The following is a 15371-nucleotide window of genomic DNA, read 5'->3' as shown; positions in this document are numbered from 1 at the left end:
CCTGGTATAGGAAAAGTCAATGATTTTCATAAATTTTTTATTAAATTGCTGAAATCTGAAAAAGAATAGTTGCTAGTATATAACTAGCTAGTATAAATCTGATTTGTTAAGAATATTATAAGTATGTCCTTGAGAAATAGCACACTTTCCAAATTATGATGTGTGATGTATCCCCTTTTTGAAGGAGTAGACAGCCTTGATTCATGATAATGAAAAATTTAAAGAATTTCAAATGAGAAAAAAATCTAAAAACTGTTGAAAGCTCATGATATGATGTGATTATTATATTATTCATTGTCTTGAATTACCTGATTTCACCCCCCCACACACACAGACACAATGCCCCATTTGCCCTTACTCCCAGTAAGTAAACTTCCTCTAATTCAATTCAGTAGCTGTGCTACAGTTGACGGTCCTAAAAAAGTTGCCAGAGACAATAAGTCGACTTGGTCACTAAAGGTCATGCAGTCAATATTCTATGTGTCAAAATGAGATTTGAGTCAAGTCTTCCAGAATCAAGCCTTCAATTCATTTTACCATCTTATCCCATCATAATTACATATTGTAAGTCATGACACAACTTTATCAGAAATGCTCTTTCAAATTTAGATAGACCAGGAGTTCTTAACTTTTTATGTATGTCATGGACCCCTTTGGCGAATTGGTGAAGTGTATACATCCTATCTCAAAATGTTTTAAATAATTGAATGAAGTGTTCAATTTCAGTTAGAGACTAGGGCAAGTAAAGACATACTCCCATACACATATGCATGCATGTATATATTTAATACACACACACACACACATATATATATACTTATATATACATATATGTGTTTATACATTTCTCATTCAGGTTCAAGGACCTTTTGAAATCTATCCATACAACCCTTGGCATAGACCATTCTCTAATGATAGCTTTAAACTCAGAAGTTATCAAAAGTGGCTTGTGTTTTTGATGGCCTAGAAATAGTTCTCCTTAATATTTTTGTATGTATGGTTGCAGATCATTTAGACTCAACCTAACTATAAGAGATCTTGTCTCCATCTGATATTCATCTCATGATGTCTTCTGTTGTTATTTCCAGATATGGGTGGAACGCCCGTGGTGAGCCCTGATGGACTCCCATTATTTGGTCAGGGAAGGCATGGGAAGCCTTTGGCTAGTGCCCAGGATAGACCTGTATTAAGCCTTGGAGGAAAACCATTGATGGGTTTGGAGGTTATCAAAACAACCAAAACACCCACAACTACATCAACAACTCGTCCTACTACAACTACAACTATGGCAACTACAACCACCACCACCACCACTCCTGCTACCACGACTACCACCACCCCTGAGCCAACAACTCCTGAGCCAACTATTCCAGTCCCAACCTGTCCTCCAGGCACCATTGAACAGCATGATGATTATGGTAATTTAGTAATGGGAGCAGATGGCATGCCTGAATGCTATCCCGAAGAAGGTAAGCCTTCTTTTATTTTAGTCTGATTCTCTGTAAGTGGATGGTTACATTTCAAATGAGATCTGTCATAAAGTACTGATATTTATTTTTCTTGGTATTTATCAAAATAGATTCAGAATAACTTACAAACTCTAGAGAGTACAGTGAATGGTTTAGTATCAGGCTATCATTTGTAGTAAGCCATGTGAACCGGAAAAACTGAAATGTGGGGAGATGTTTAGTCAAATGAGGGGTTCTTAACTTTTTGTATGTCATGGCAGTTTGGTGAAATGTGTGAACCCCCTCTTAGAAAGTTTTTAAATCGACAAATTAAAATACACAGGATTATAATGGGAAAAATCATACTGAAATAAAATTATCAAAATATTTTTAAACAAGTTCACAATCCACAGATTTTTCTGTAAGTTCACAGGAGAGCTGGGATACTATGTTACATCCTTTGATAGTTTGTTCTCTTGAGTAGATTGCACTGCCCAAAGAAGAATCCATCCTGGGTTTGCGTTATAAAAATAAAGAACATGCTCAATTTTCCAGCTTCCCATTGAAATGAAACATGGCGCCTTTACCATGCATCTGCATTTATTGAAAACTTTTAATGATCAGTCTGTCAGTTTTTGCCTAGCAGCTGTGATCAGTAATAGATACCTAAAAAAATCTATAATCAAATGGGAACCACAGAAGCCAGATCTGCCTGTGGAAAAAGTCCAAATCAAAGGGAAAATGTGACATCTGAGAACTTCTTCTAAGGAGTCACAAGAAAAAAAAATGAAATTTTTATCTTCTGAAAAAAAGAAGATTGTCCCAAAGAAAGTATGCCTTTCATATTCATGGTGAGTACAAAGCAAATTTTACTTTTGAATTCTTTATACAAAATATTTTGCTCACTCACTCATATTCATGTTCACATTCTGTTTGTTCACATTCAGTGTTATGATTTAAAAAGCCAAAGTAACATCAGCACTAATTATTGTTTGACACTAAATGTTTTGTAAGGGGGAAACTTAGGAGATGCAGTGGGTAAAATGGTAGGCCTGGAGTTAGGAAGATGATAATTTAAATTTCAGCCATGTGATCCTGTTCAAGTCACTTAATCCTGTGTGCCTCAGTTTCCTCATCTGTGAAATGCACAGGAAAAAGAAATGACAGTATTTTTGCCAAGAAAAACCCAAACAGGGTCACTAAGAGTCTGGCAGAATTGAAAAATAATTGAACAATAAATGCATTATTAGAGAGGTTTTGATTTTTGCAGGGCAAAGAGGGCTGGATTTGGTTGGAATCAGACAAACTTGGGGTTAAATTTGAACCTTGCTATTTACTCCCTGTGTGACTTTGACTCTCTGGTTCTCCTTCTCCTCATTTGTAAAATCAAAGGGTTGGATTAGATGAGCTTTGAGGTTCTTTCCAGTTCTAAATATTTGATTCTATCTATGAAGGACATTTTTGTGTTAATTTTCTCACATATAGGTAATGGTGGAGTAAATAGAGAGTTGACCTTAAGACCCTGACACACTGGCAAATAACTTAACCTTACCAGTACTAATATTCATTGGTAGAAGTTAGTCACTGGGGCTTCCTAAATTTCACTGAGATGTCAGGACCAGTTGCTGTCCTTATCCCTTTTTATTTACTTGGTGGTTTTCTGAGCAATTAGCTTTAAATGGAATACTTGTAAAGAAAGTGGATACCTTGAATAAGAGTCACAGAATCAAAGAAATCAAGTAAAAAAGATCTGAGGCTGATTGCTACCATTCCTACGTGAATAAATAGGAATCCTTGTTTTATACCAGATAAGAGATTATTGAATTTCTACTTGAAATTCTCTGGAAAGATAGACTACTTCTAAGAAGTACTCTAATTATGGAGAAGTTTTTTTTTTTCTTATACTGAGCCAAAATCTGCCTTTACTTTCTTTTCTTTTAAAAAAATTATTTAGTATTTTATTTTCCATAATTACATATGAAAACAGTTTTTAACATTTATTTTTAAAAGTCTGAGTTCCAAATTCTCTCTCTTCCTTCTCCCCTTCCTCATTGAGAAGGTAAACAATTTGATATAGATTATACATGTGTAATCATGCAAAACATATTTCCATCATAGTCACGTTGTGAAAGAAAACATAGAAAAACTCAAGGAAAATAAAGTACAAAAATGTTTCACTCTGTATTTAGACATCTTCTATCCTTTCTCTGGGGATGGATGGCATTTTTCATCATTAACTCTGCCAGAGTTGTCTTGTGTCATTGTATTGTTGAGAACAGCTAAGTCATTCAAAGTCAATCATCTTATAATGTTTCTGTTACTTGATACATAGTTCATTTCACTTTCCATCAGCCCATGTCTTTCCAGGTTTTTTGAGAGATTCAGCTCACCATTTCATAGTATTCTATCACAAGGAATATTCCATCATAATCACATATCACAATTTATTCATCCATTCTACAACTAATAGACATAACCTCCATTTCAAATTCTTTGCCACTAGAAAATAATTGTTATTCATATTTTGTGTACATAGATTCTTTTCCTTTTTTTCTCTTTTTGGATACAAATTTAGTAATGGTATTGCTAGGCCAAAGGCATAGTTTTATAGTTCTCTGAGCATAGTTTCATATTGTTTTACAGGATGGTTGAATCACTTTATAACTTCACCAACAGTGCATTCTTTCATTTCCCCCGATCCTCTCTACTATTTGTCCTTTTCCCTTTCTGTTCTATTAGCCAATGTAATAGTTTGAGATAGTGCCTCATAATTGTTTTATTTTGTATTTCTCCAGTCATTAGTGATTTTGAGTATTTTAAAAATATGGGTATAACTAGTTTTGATTACTGCATTTGAAAACTTCATATTTTTGATCATTTATCAATTGGGGAATGGCTCTTATTTTATAAATTTGATTCAGTTCTCTCTATATTTGAGATATTAGAGATCTTTATCAGAAAAATTTGCTTCAATTTTTTTACATAATTGCTATTACTATATGTATTTCCTTCTATGATATTCCCCCCATTTATTCTGTTCTCTTTCTTCTTTCACTTCATTCCTCCTAAAAAGTGTTTTGCTTCTGACTACTACCTCCCCAACCTTCTATCACTCCCCCTTCTCGTTATTCCCTCTTTGAGCCAATTTCTATGATAGTAAAGTTCATTCACTCCCTCTTACCTCCTCAATCATGTGAGATAATTTACCCTATTTTATCTTTCTCTTTCCCTTTCTCGCAGTGCATTTCTCTTTCTTGTCCCTTAAACATTTTTTTTAGAAATCATACCTTCATATTGATCTCAGACTTATGCCCTATGTCTATATATTCTCCCTCTAAACTGCCCTAATATTGAGAAAGTTTTTCTGAGTTATTCATATCATGTTCCCTTTCCCATTTACCTTTTGATACGTTTTTTGAGTCATGTTTGAAAGTCAGATTTTCTATTTAGCTCTAGTCTTTTCATCAAGATTGCTTGAAAATCCTCTGTTTTATTGAATAATCATTTTCCTTCTGAAAAGCTAAACACATTTTTGCTGGGTAGATGATTCTTGGTTGTAATCCTTCCAGTCCTTCTTAGCCCTTATATATCTTGTTCTAATTACATCATTAAAGCATACTGATTATGCCCATCAATTCCACTGAGTTAACACCTTGTTTCAAGTATACTTCTCCAGAGTTCTGGCTCTCTGCAAGTTATAATGATACCCCATTTTTCAAGTTTTCTTTTTTTCAGGATAGACATGTTTAGTAACTTCAAGTGAGAGAGATAAGATAATTTTCTCAGGGTCATGAAGCTAGTAAGTATTTGAGGATTTGAGGCAAAATTTGAATTCAGATATTCCTATTTCCAAGTCCAATAATCTTTAGCATTAGCAAAAATGATCATGTAAAATTAACAATAATAATAATTGATATTTTCAAAGTACTTTCAAAGTACTTTACAAAGCACTTGAGCTTCCTACTATCCTACTTCATAGGCTTGCAGCAGTTTACAAAGTCTGGCAGGGCTTAGAACACTGGCCTAGCAATAAACTTTGGTGTGTGTAAGGGCCAGCCTAATTAAGATCAAAGAAATTCCTTATCAGAAGTTTATTCCCCAGATGAATTTTTCTGGCAAAAGTCACCATGAAGTAGATTATTAAGGCATAAAGTATTTGTACTATGTATTGGTGAGGAAAATGCTCACACTGAAAAGGGCTTGGGGGAAAGGAAATCTATGTCTATATTCTCTATATATACACATATACATACAAGCACTCACACATGCAAATTGTTTACATGCACATAAATATCCATATCTGTAAAATAAATACATGATATATGCATATGTGTAAATGCAGTGATCCATGTATGAATATATGTATGCACAGTTACATATTATGTCGATATACCTACACATCTATATTGTATATATAGCACATTCATATAAAGTTTGTTAACTATTTGTACATTCTTGTTTGGTTTTTGTGCATCTTTAGGTCTTTTATTTTATTTTTTTTATTAATCTTGACTTTTCCATTACATAATCTCTTTGAGATTAAATAAGTTTGCTTTTGTTCATTTAAAAATTTATTTTCAGTAAACAAGTATTAAGTTACTTTTCCTCATACTTTTTTGCATTGGAAAAGAAAAAAGAAAAACAAGATACTTTTAAGAAACACTTAGTTAGGTAAAACATTCTTACTTGGCTATATAAAAATGTCTGTCTCATTTTGTACTTTGAATCCATCACCTCTTTTGTCAGAAGGTGTGTAGGTAGCATTTTTCATCATTGATCTTTTGAAATCATGGTTGGTTGTTTCAGAATTGTTTGTCTTTACAATGTTGTTATTATAATTGTTCACCTGGTTCTTCTTACTTCACTCATAATCAATTCACTCAGGCTTCTGAAATAGACTCACCATTTTTCATGGGATTATAATATTATGTTACATTTATTTGACAAAATGTGTTCAACCATTACCCTAATGATTGCACTTTAATTTCCAATTCTTTGCTACTATAAAAAAGAGTTGCTATAAATATAATTGTATACATGAATTCTTTTTCTCTGTCTTTGATCTCTCTGAGGTTTAGACCTAGAAGTAATGGATCTTATTATTACATCACGGGTAGTTGTTCAGTCAATGTGGTTGACTTATTTTGATCTCTCCATCAGTTAAAGAAGTAATAAAATCTATTCTTCCTTCATTTTCAGGATCCTACTCTTCAGTGTATTTGATTGTAATGTACTTGGTTGGAGATATTATGTCCTTCATCAAAACTTTGGAAATCTAAAGCACCTATTATTCTGGAAAACTATCTGGCCCTTAATCATCTTTCCAACAAAGTAACTAAAAGAAGATTTTGCTTGATCCGAGCCAGTTACTTCTCTTCTGTTTGAAAAGAGTCATTAGTGTGAGAATTTCCTCTACCAATAAGATTAAATACTTCTATATTTCTTGAATTGCCATGGTCAAAAAGAAATTCATCATTTGATGGCCACCAATCTTCTAGTGATGAACCCATACTCCAGAGCTTGCTTTCTACTGGGACAGTCTGAGAGAACTTAGAGTCACCTTTGACACCATGATTTTGAAAAAGGACTTTGATATAAGTGAACAGCCACATGAGTCTCAAGTATTTTTGATTCACTGGTCTGTCTATTCCTCAAACTTAAGATGAGAAAAAAATTTATAAACAAGTTTAACATTAATATATTGTTGTGATTTTGAATATATATGTTATTTATTTGGGATGAATAGTTCAAGAATATAAATTCTGATCATAGGAAGTTAACAATTGGTAATTGGCTTTTAATATCATGAAACTAAAGACTTTGCCATTGATGATGTATTTATCTTCCAGAGTTTATCTTTTTCATTCTTCCAAGTGTAATTGTGAAGACTTGACCATTCTGCTTAGAAAATTATGCCATTTTTTTCTGAATATCAGATCTGGATATTATTTGTCTCTGCTTATGACTCTATGGTGTCAAGATGGCACTATTCCAGAAAAGTCATTCAAGACTACGTTAGCTCTGAAAGAAAGCCTTTTCAATATTCTGAAGGGTGATTTCCTAATGACTCATGGAGTTTAAAAGTTATGCATCTTGGGATAGTCAGTCACTGTTTAAAAAACAAAAGGACTGTGTTGGTTAAATGAAGACATTTGAATATGTCTTCACTCAGAGTTATCACATTTGACACAAGGAAACCACAAAGAGCTTTTCTTCTTCCTTCCTGTTTACTTTAGGATATAAAAATGTTACATTTTACACATTTGATATCATTGAGGATATTAAGGCCATGGAAGAAATATGGCCACATACTGAAGAAAAACAGATTTCTATAACTAAAAACTAAATATATGAAAAGAAGAAAAGGCCAGCCATATAAAACTCACCAAACACTTATCTCCTGGCATAGTAGATCTTGAAGTTATCAGCTTTGAATCATCTTGGGAACATGCTCTTTTGTCCTGAAGAAAAATTGTATATGATAGTTTATACAAAGGGACCATTCTATCCAGAGAATGAAAGAGTCAAGCTTCTTGCTTTTGAGAACCCCATCAAATGGCTCAAAGGGTGATTTTTTTTAGCCCAACAGCTGTCCTGGGACAATTATGAGGACTACCAAATAGTGTTCAAAGATTTCTACCATTAAACATCCAAGTGTTCCACATTTTAATAAGATATCTTAATGTATAGTCAGGTTTTATTTGGGCATCAACATTATCTTTGTTCTAGTCCATCCAGGCTTTTTAAAAATAAGGTTATTATCACTAAGTTAGTGAAATTGGGGTTGTCATCCTCAATAATGTTCTAAAAATGAAAGCAGTAAGAATTGTTTGCCCTACTTTAATTTTCTGTCTATAATTAATACATTATAATAAAATAGCTCTGTATTCACACTCTTTTCAGGTAATATGTATACTTCAATAACAGGAGAATACAGTAATACTTTTCTTATCTTAAAACCTGAATATCTTTTTTTTTTCTTTGTACACTTGGTTCTGTGTGAATTACACTACTCTCTTAGAAAGAAGGAAAATGGGAATCATCTACATATTTGTTGGCTCACTAACTATTTTATTCTAATAGTAGTGGTAAAAGTTGTAACAGAAACCAAGAGTATTAATTTCAATCAGGTGTATAAATAACTTTTCTTAAATTCAGTATTTTCATGTTTATGATTCCTAATTCTGTAACTGACCTAATCATGGGGAATCATCTTAATTGTTCTCTACCTCAGTTTTTTCCTTTTCCCCCAAATAGGATAATGATATTGATAGATATCATGAAGAATATATGGCTAACTTAAAGAAACGCACTGTCAAAGTTGATTTATTTAACTGCAGTGGGGTATTTATTAACAAAGAGAGAGAGTTAAAAAATTCACTAGAAATTTTTCGGAGATAAAAATAATTTACTCAAGTATTGATATGACAATGACTTTTCCTCTTTTAAAGGCTGTACCTATACTTTCAAATGGAGTGGTGAAATTTTATAATCATCATTTTACATCTTATATTATTTGCTACTTATCTTTAAATATAGTTATTCATATTTGTAAGTATCACAGTCTTAATTTGGGAAAAGTAATCAATCAATCAAGGATTCCTGTGTAGGATTTAGCCATCTTGTTGTACATGGTCAGTCCTAAGAGTTAACCATTTAAATATAATTATACCAAAATGATCTTAAACCCAAACTATCTTCAGGAAAGATTTGTGAGTTTTGGCAAATTATTTCTGAATCTCATTAACAACTTTTATATATTTGTATGTATAATCAAATACTTTGGTGGGGGTGGGATGGCAGGAAGTGAGGTCTGTAGAGAAGTAGGAGGATGAAAGAATGGAGAAACTAAGATAAAAGAATGAGGGAGTTTGGAAATGAATGTACCTATTGATGTGGGCAATGAATAAAGAGATGGGAAAGTCAGGAAATCCAGTCCTCCTACTCTAGAAAGGAAGCATTCCTAGGGCCATGGAACCATTCATGATGGGGGTGGGGAAAAGAAGTGTAGGGCAAAGAAGCATACATTTTGGGAGGCTTTGCATAAAGCTTCCTCTTTCATCCACTGATGTCCTTTTCTTCCCACTCAGAGTTCCAAAGCTTACAGTTTTATGTTCTAATAATTGGGCAACAGGAGGATTTTTTGTCAGCTACCACAAAGAGGCTGGGGAAGGGTTTGAGAACAGCTCTGACAAGGCTTGAAAGACTTTCTAGGAGAGATCAACTATGATTTAATTGCACTGAAGAATCCAAAGGAATGGAAAGGTTTTCTTTCCCTTGAGCCAAGGTAGAGATTTCATTTGCATCCTTCTTGGAGTAAAAAAAAAAAAGATGGCATTGTAATGTCCTTTCTTTTTTAGTGTAGTGTCTGAAAGAACTCTGAATCCTCTACAACAGTGTGAATTTAATCCCATTGCCATTATTGCGAGTGAATTCTTGTGTCCTGAGATATAATTCTGAAGGGAGAGAGTAGGACTAAATGGAAGGAATAAATGTTGTCAGCATTTGGCTACTCTTTTTCTTTGCTTTCAATAGATAATTTCTCTGGGTTGGAGACAGATACAGCAATACCCACTGAAGAAGCTTATGTGGTGTATGATGAAGGTAATAACGTTATAAAAGTTATTTTAAAGACTTTATATGAATTAAGTTAAATTTGATCTAAGGATCTTTTGAAATTAGGAAGCAGAGATAATTTCAACTTCTATTTGTGGTTTCATTCTTTGCTTTCTGTCTTCCCTCTCCCCTTGTTGATGCTTTTTGTGATTAATTTTTTTGAATCATATAGACCTTTTTCCATGGCTCTTCCTTTTTTTCCTCATTTCTGTTGTTTTTCATAAAATCTTTTCTGCTATTATAGGTGTTATTGATCTTCAGTCACAGGATCATATTGTTAGCAAAGGACACATAATTATGAATTTCCTTCTTTGCAAGGTAGAGGGATTGTATTTGTTAGAAAGAAACTTAAAAATTTAAATACTATATGTGATATACTTGTAGTCATAGCAGGATGTATATCCTGACTAAAAAGGGTGTCCTCTTTAAGGAAGCCCTTATTACTTCCTTTTCCTCTCAGATACCTATTGATGAATTTTTATATCAAACTGGCCCAAAACGCAAAATGCTTCAGGAGTACCATCCTTTTTTAAAAATTAGTTTTAATTAAATTTCATGTAGTGGGTCCTAGATGTTTCAAACTAAATTTGACTAATAAAAATACACATACATTGTTTCAAACAGATGTTTGAAAGCAAAGAAAGATATTTTAGCAGCAATGAAAACATTAAGGAACATTTTAACTATTGTCATGCAATAGTAATAAAAATAATAATAAATAAGATATAATTAAGCAAAATGCCATCTTTACATATCAACAAATTATAACTCCTCTCCTTTTTAAAGGACTATGCAAACCACATAAAGAATGAGAGTAAATGTTCCAATGTGATCCTTCATGGTCTGCAAAGGGAGATCTATTTAGTGAAGTGAATTAGAAGAGCATTGAACTTGGGACTCAGAGATCTCGGTTCAATCTTTTGTCAAGTTACACAATTTCCCTGGATCTTAGTTTCCTCATCTGTAATACTGGATGATCTTGAAGATTCTTTCCTGCTTCAACATGCTACTACTCTAAAATCTCAGTACTTCCTTCTATGTTAATATGAAATACAGATGTTGGCCATTATTAGGGGCAAGGGTTGGGAAGAAATGAAGTAGAGGGAATAACACACTATTTTATAGAAAGGTTGAGTAGCCAATTACTTTTGGACAATTAGTAAAGATTGATTTTATTAATTTCATATTCTTTTAGATGAATAGAAATTGTTTTGAAGTAGAATTTAAAAAAATTTAAAAGTAAAAATAAAAACTGTACCAGTGTATCAGTCTGCAAATAACGAATCCTTTTCAGATAAGTGTCCTATTACAAAATCTTCATATCTTTTTCAGATTATGAATTTGAGACCACATTGCCTCCAACCACTACCAAGTCCTCAACTACTACAATGGCTGTTCCAAAGATCATTTCACCAGAAGGGTCAATCAGTTCCTTTCCAGAGGAAGAATTTGATCTGGCTGGAAAAAAACGATTTGTTGGTAAATTAGCTCTCCTTAATAGCATGCATATGGTCACATGGATTTTTTTTGGTTAAAACTACACTGTTTAGTTCCTTGATTCCCAACCATAACTCTGATTTTTTTGTCCTAGCAACAACTGTGCACTTTGATGGGAGTTTTCCCAGACAAATATTTCCCAGCTTTAATAAGTGACTCATTTCTGCTCAGGTGCCCATGAACTCTCTCTGTCTCTTTCTGGAGTCTGAAAAAAAGTGAGAGAAGAATACAATGCAGTTTAGAAATGATTGCTTTTTAGACCAAATCTAATTCCTCCCTTATCTAAATTTAAAATAGCAGCTGTGAAAGTTCTTATAAAACAAACTTTAATTATATAATCATTTCCAAAAATGACCATTTTTTCCACTGAGTTGTCTAAATATGTTTGACATTTGTAATAATAGCATTTAGATAGTGTTTTAAGATTTGCAAAGCACTTATTAATGTATTGATCCTTATTATAACCATGTGAGATAAGTACTTTTATTTATAGGATAGCTAAGTGGCTCAGTGGATAGATTACTGGGCCTGGAGACAGGAAAACTCATCTCTGTGAGTTTAAATCTGGCCTCAGATACTTGCTAGCTGTGTGACCCTGGGCAAATTATTTAAGTCTGTCTGCCTCTGTTTCTTCATCTGTAAAATGAACTGCAGAAGGAAATGGCAAACCACTGTAACATCTTTGCCAAGAAAACACTAAATGGGATCGCGAAGAGTCAGATGTGCCTAGAATGAATGACCAACAAGTTGCCCAATGTCACATTGGCAGGTATTTGAAGTAGGATTTGAACTCATGTCTTTGTACTTCCAAAATTTGTCAATCAATCCATGTACCATTTAGCTATTATTTCAACTGCATTTTCTGTTATTTGCTGGATGGAGTTACTAGTAATTATTAATTGAGAATAGCAGCACAAAATATTTGAGTTTTATAAATTCATTAGATTATAACTTTAAAGCTAAAAGATACCCCAACAGTACTCTGAGGCGATTTCAACTGCCCAAAGTCACACCACTGATAAATATCACCAAACTGGAGTTTTATGACTTCAGACTCATAGTTCTTTCCATTATATGATATATATTCCTTGTTAATAATCTACCTCTTAAAACCATCAAAAATTGGAGGTTCCCTTTGCAAGGAAAGAAAACAACCCTTAAAATAGGAAATTATTTGCTGCTGCTACCAGTCATCATAGCTTTAATCTCCCTTAATAAACTAATTGCTAACTAACTATTTTATCTTAGTTCATATTTTACTAAGGAGAGAGAAGTGAACAGTTTAGCTAAGATCATGCTTTTCTGTTTCCAAAACCAGTGTTCTGTGGTGAACTAAGGACAGCTCTGGCCATCCAAGATTCTTTTACTGCAGATCAAAACCACACTTCCTTGAATAGCAAGAATCTTAATTTTACTTAACGTTCCTGAGGCAAAATTGTAATATTTTTCTCATTATTGCTCCAGCCCCATCAGATTTACTAAAAAAAAAATCACTTCCTTTTCTCTCTAAACTTTCACAACAAAAATTGAAATCTACTGAGCGCTATTATTTGACTGCTGTAGTCCTTAAACACTAAAAGACTCTGTTGCCTGGATGTTTTCAGGGTAGAATTAGCTTCAGGAATGTTCCTGATTAGATTTATGAATTGTGTTTGTTCCAAAAACTGGACAGTAGAAAATAATTGAAAATAGAATCAGGGAAAGTATAAATGTCATTTAGTACAGAAAACTTGCATTGAGATGGAGAATCCAGTTCCAAAGAGATGAAAAAAAGTTAATTAGTAATTAATAATTATAAATTCATAGGATGATACATCTAGAGTTGAAAGGACCTCAGAGGCCACCTAATCTAACTCCTTCATTTTATAGATGTGGAAACTAAGATTTGAGACTTGCTCAAAGTGACAAAGGTGAGATTTTAGACCATGTCACTGGATTCAGAAATGAAGCATTCTTTCCCCTATATAATGCTGCCTTTTCTTTTCTCCAAAGGGGAAATAATGGATAAATAAGCAACAGTCTTTGATTCATTTTTTTTCAAATTCAGGGCAGAACCCACTCTGTGAGAAATGGCAAAAATGATTTGGCCTAATCTTACAATTATTTTAAAATACTGAAATGTCTATGCCTGTCCAGGTGATTAAATGAAACATTAGTTACTTGCTTTAGAAAACTTTGATAAAAATATAGCAGTTTTGGTAGAAACCATTAGGTCTTTTGTGGTAATGATAAACTATCAAGAAAATTTTAGGTAAATTGCTGATCAATCTATAACAGACTATTAAGCATAAAACATGTAATATCCATCCTTAGCTTTTGAGTTTAAAGACTGCGAACAAGAGGTTTGAGGAAGAAAGCATTCTGTTTTAGCCAGAATCTCTGAGGCTCTTTCTCTCCCAGACTGATATTTTTGTAATGGTAAATTAGACCATCTTTGGCTCAATTCTTATCTAGCTCTTAGTCACTGATTGGGCATTGCTTCAGACAAACTGAAACTTGGGAAAGTCCTTAATTTAGAAAGACCAAAGTTGCCCACCACTTCCAGGGCCATCATTAATTTTCTTGACTTTCCTCCTCCTACTGGACTTTGATGACTTTTGATGAGTAGAAAATAAGGCTGATGATTCTGCACAGCTGTGTCTCACTTGCAATTCACTTGCAAGTCAAGACATTACCCCAGGTTGTTATTGGTCCTCCTTGAAAAAAAAAAAAAAGGCCCAACAACAATAAGAACCAAGCTGGATGGAATATGGATTGGAAATGGTGTAATCATGTCTAAGTGAATTTTTTTTTGATGACCACACCTGGGATTTCATATAGAGAGCTTTGGTATAAAGTTTCATATATCAGTGCAGAATGGCTTCTCATCATCTCAGAGTTGCTTGGATCACCCAGTCAGTAGATAACAGGGGCAGGATCTGAATGCAGATCTTTTTGATTTTAAGGCCAGCTCTTGATTTACTTTCCCATCCTACCTTCCCTGTGTCGATAGCAGGCAAAGGCCTTTCACCTGATTGGATATGTTTTTGTTTTGTTTTGTTTTGTTTTTTATTCCAGCTCCTTATGTGACTTATCTAAATAAAGATCCACTGGCTCCATGTTCTTTGACGGAAGCTCTGGACCACTTCCAAGTAGAAAGTTTGGATGAAATCATTCCGAATGACCTAACAAAGAATGAGTTGCCTCCTCAACATGCTCCCCGAAACATCACGGTAGTGGCTGTGGAAGGATGCCATTCCTTTGTTATTGTTGACTGGGACAAATCCACTCAGGGTGATGTGGTTACAGGTAGGTTAAATGGAACTTGCTTGGTGTCTAGACCAATGCTCTGTACTCAGGAATAGATTCTGAATGAAAGAATGAAGGCAGGAAGGTCTTGGATAATAGGAATGAAATGTCAGAAAGATCTCAGTCTAATTCCTAATCATTTGAGGGCCATTAAGGGGACTTTTGTTTGTTTGTTTGTTTCCTCTATTACAATTGTTCATTTTGAACAAATGCTCCAAGCGATTTGGACAATCTACAGGATTGTTGTTGTTTTTTTGGGGGTGTTCATGAAATCTTGGCCAAAATCCATTCTGAATATAAATTGACTCACGAAATCTCATTCTAGGACTGAATTTAAAATCGTTGATTAACATCCATTAGTGATTTTAGCTTATGCTATTCTTTCTTTGTTCTATCTGTACCTAGCTTAGGTATTAACAATTATATTTGTTTTATTAAAGAAATATCATATCAATTCTTAAAGAAGAAGATTGACACTTGGTTATTCCTTTCTCTGAATAATTCCCTACTGGAAAATGTATT

General features: G+C 33.6%; 1 protein-coding gene across 1 annotated transcript in view; it reads left to right on the top strand.

Annotated features, from left to right (window-relative positions):
• FNDC1 (fibronectin type III domain containing 1) overlaps positions 1–15371 on the top strand; it is a 116571-nt gene that overhangs the window by 85385 nt on the left and 15815 nt on the right. Inside the window, 4 exon segments of the mRNA XM_074309402.1 lie at positions 1089–1469; positions 9984–10052; positions 11397–11543; positions 14619–14849. Of these exon segments, the coding sequence (XP_074165503.1) occupies positions 1089–1469; positions 9984–10052; positions 11397–11543; positions 14619–14849 (828 nt within the window).

Source organism: Sminthopsis crassicaudata, chromosome 4 (assembly GCF_048593235.1).
Source record: "Sminthopsis crassicaudata isolate SCR6 chromosome 4, ASM4859323v1, whole genome shotgun sequence".
Classification (NCBI taxonomy): Eukaryota; Metazoa; Chordata; class Mammalia; order Dasyuromorphia; family Dasyuridae; genus Sminthopsis; species Sminthopsis crassicaudata.
The sequence above is the reverse complement of the archived record's forward strand: the minus strand, read 5'-3'. Positions and strand labels throughout refer to the sequence as shown.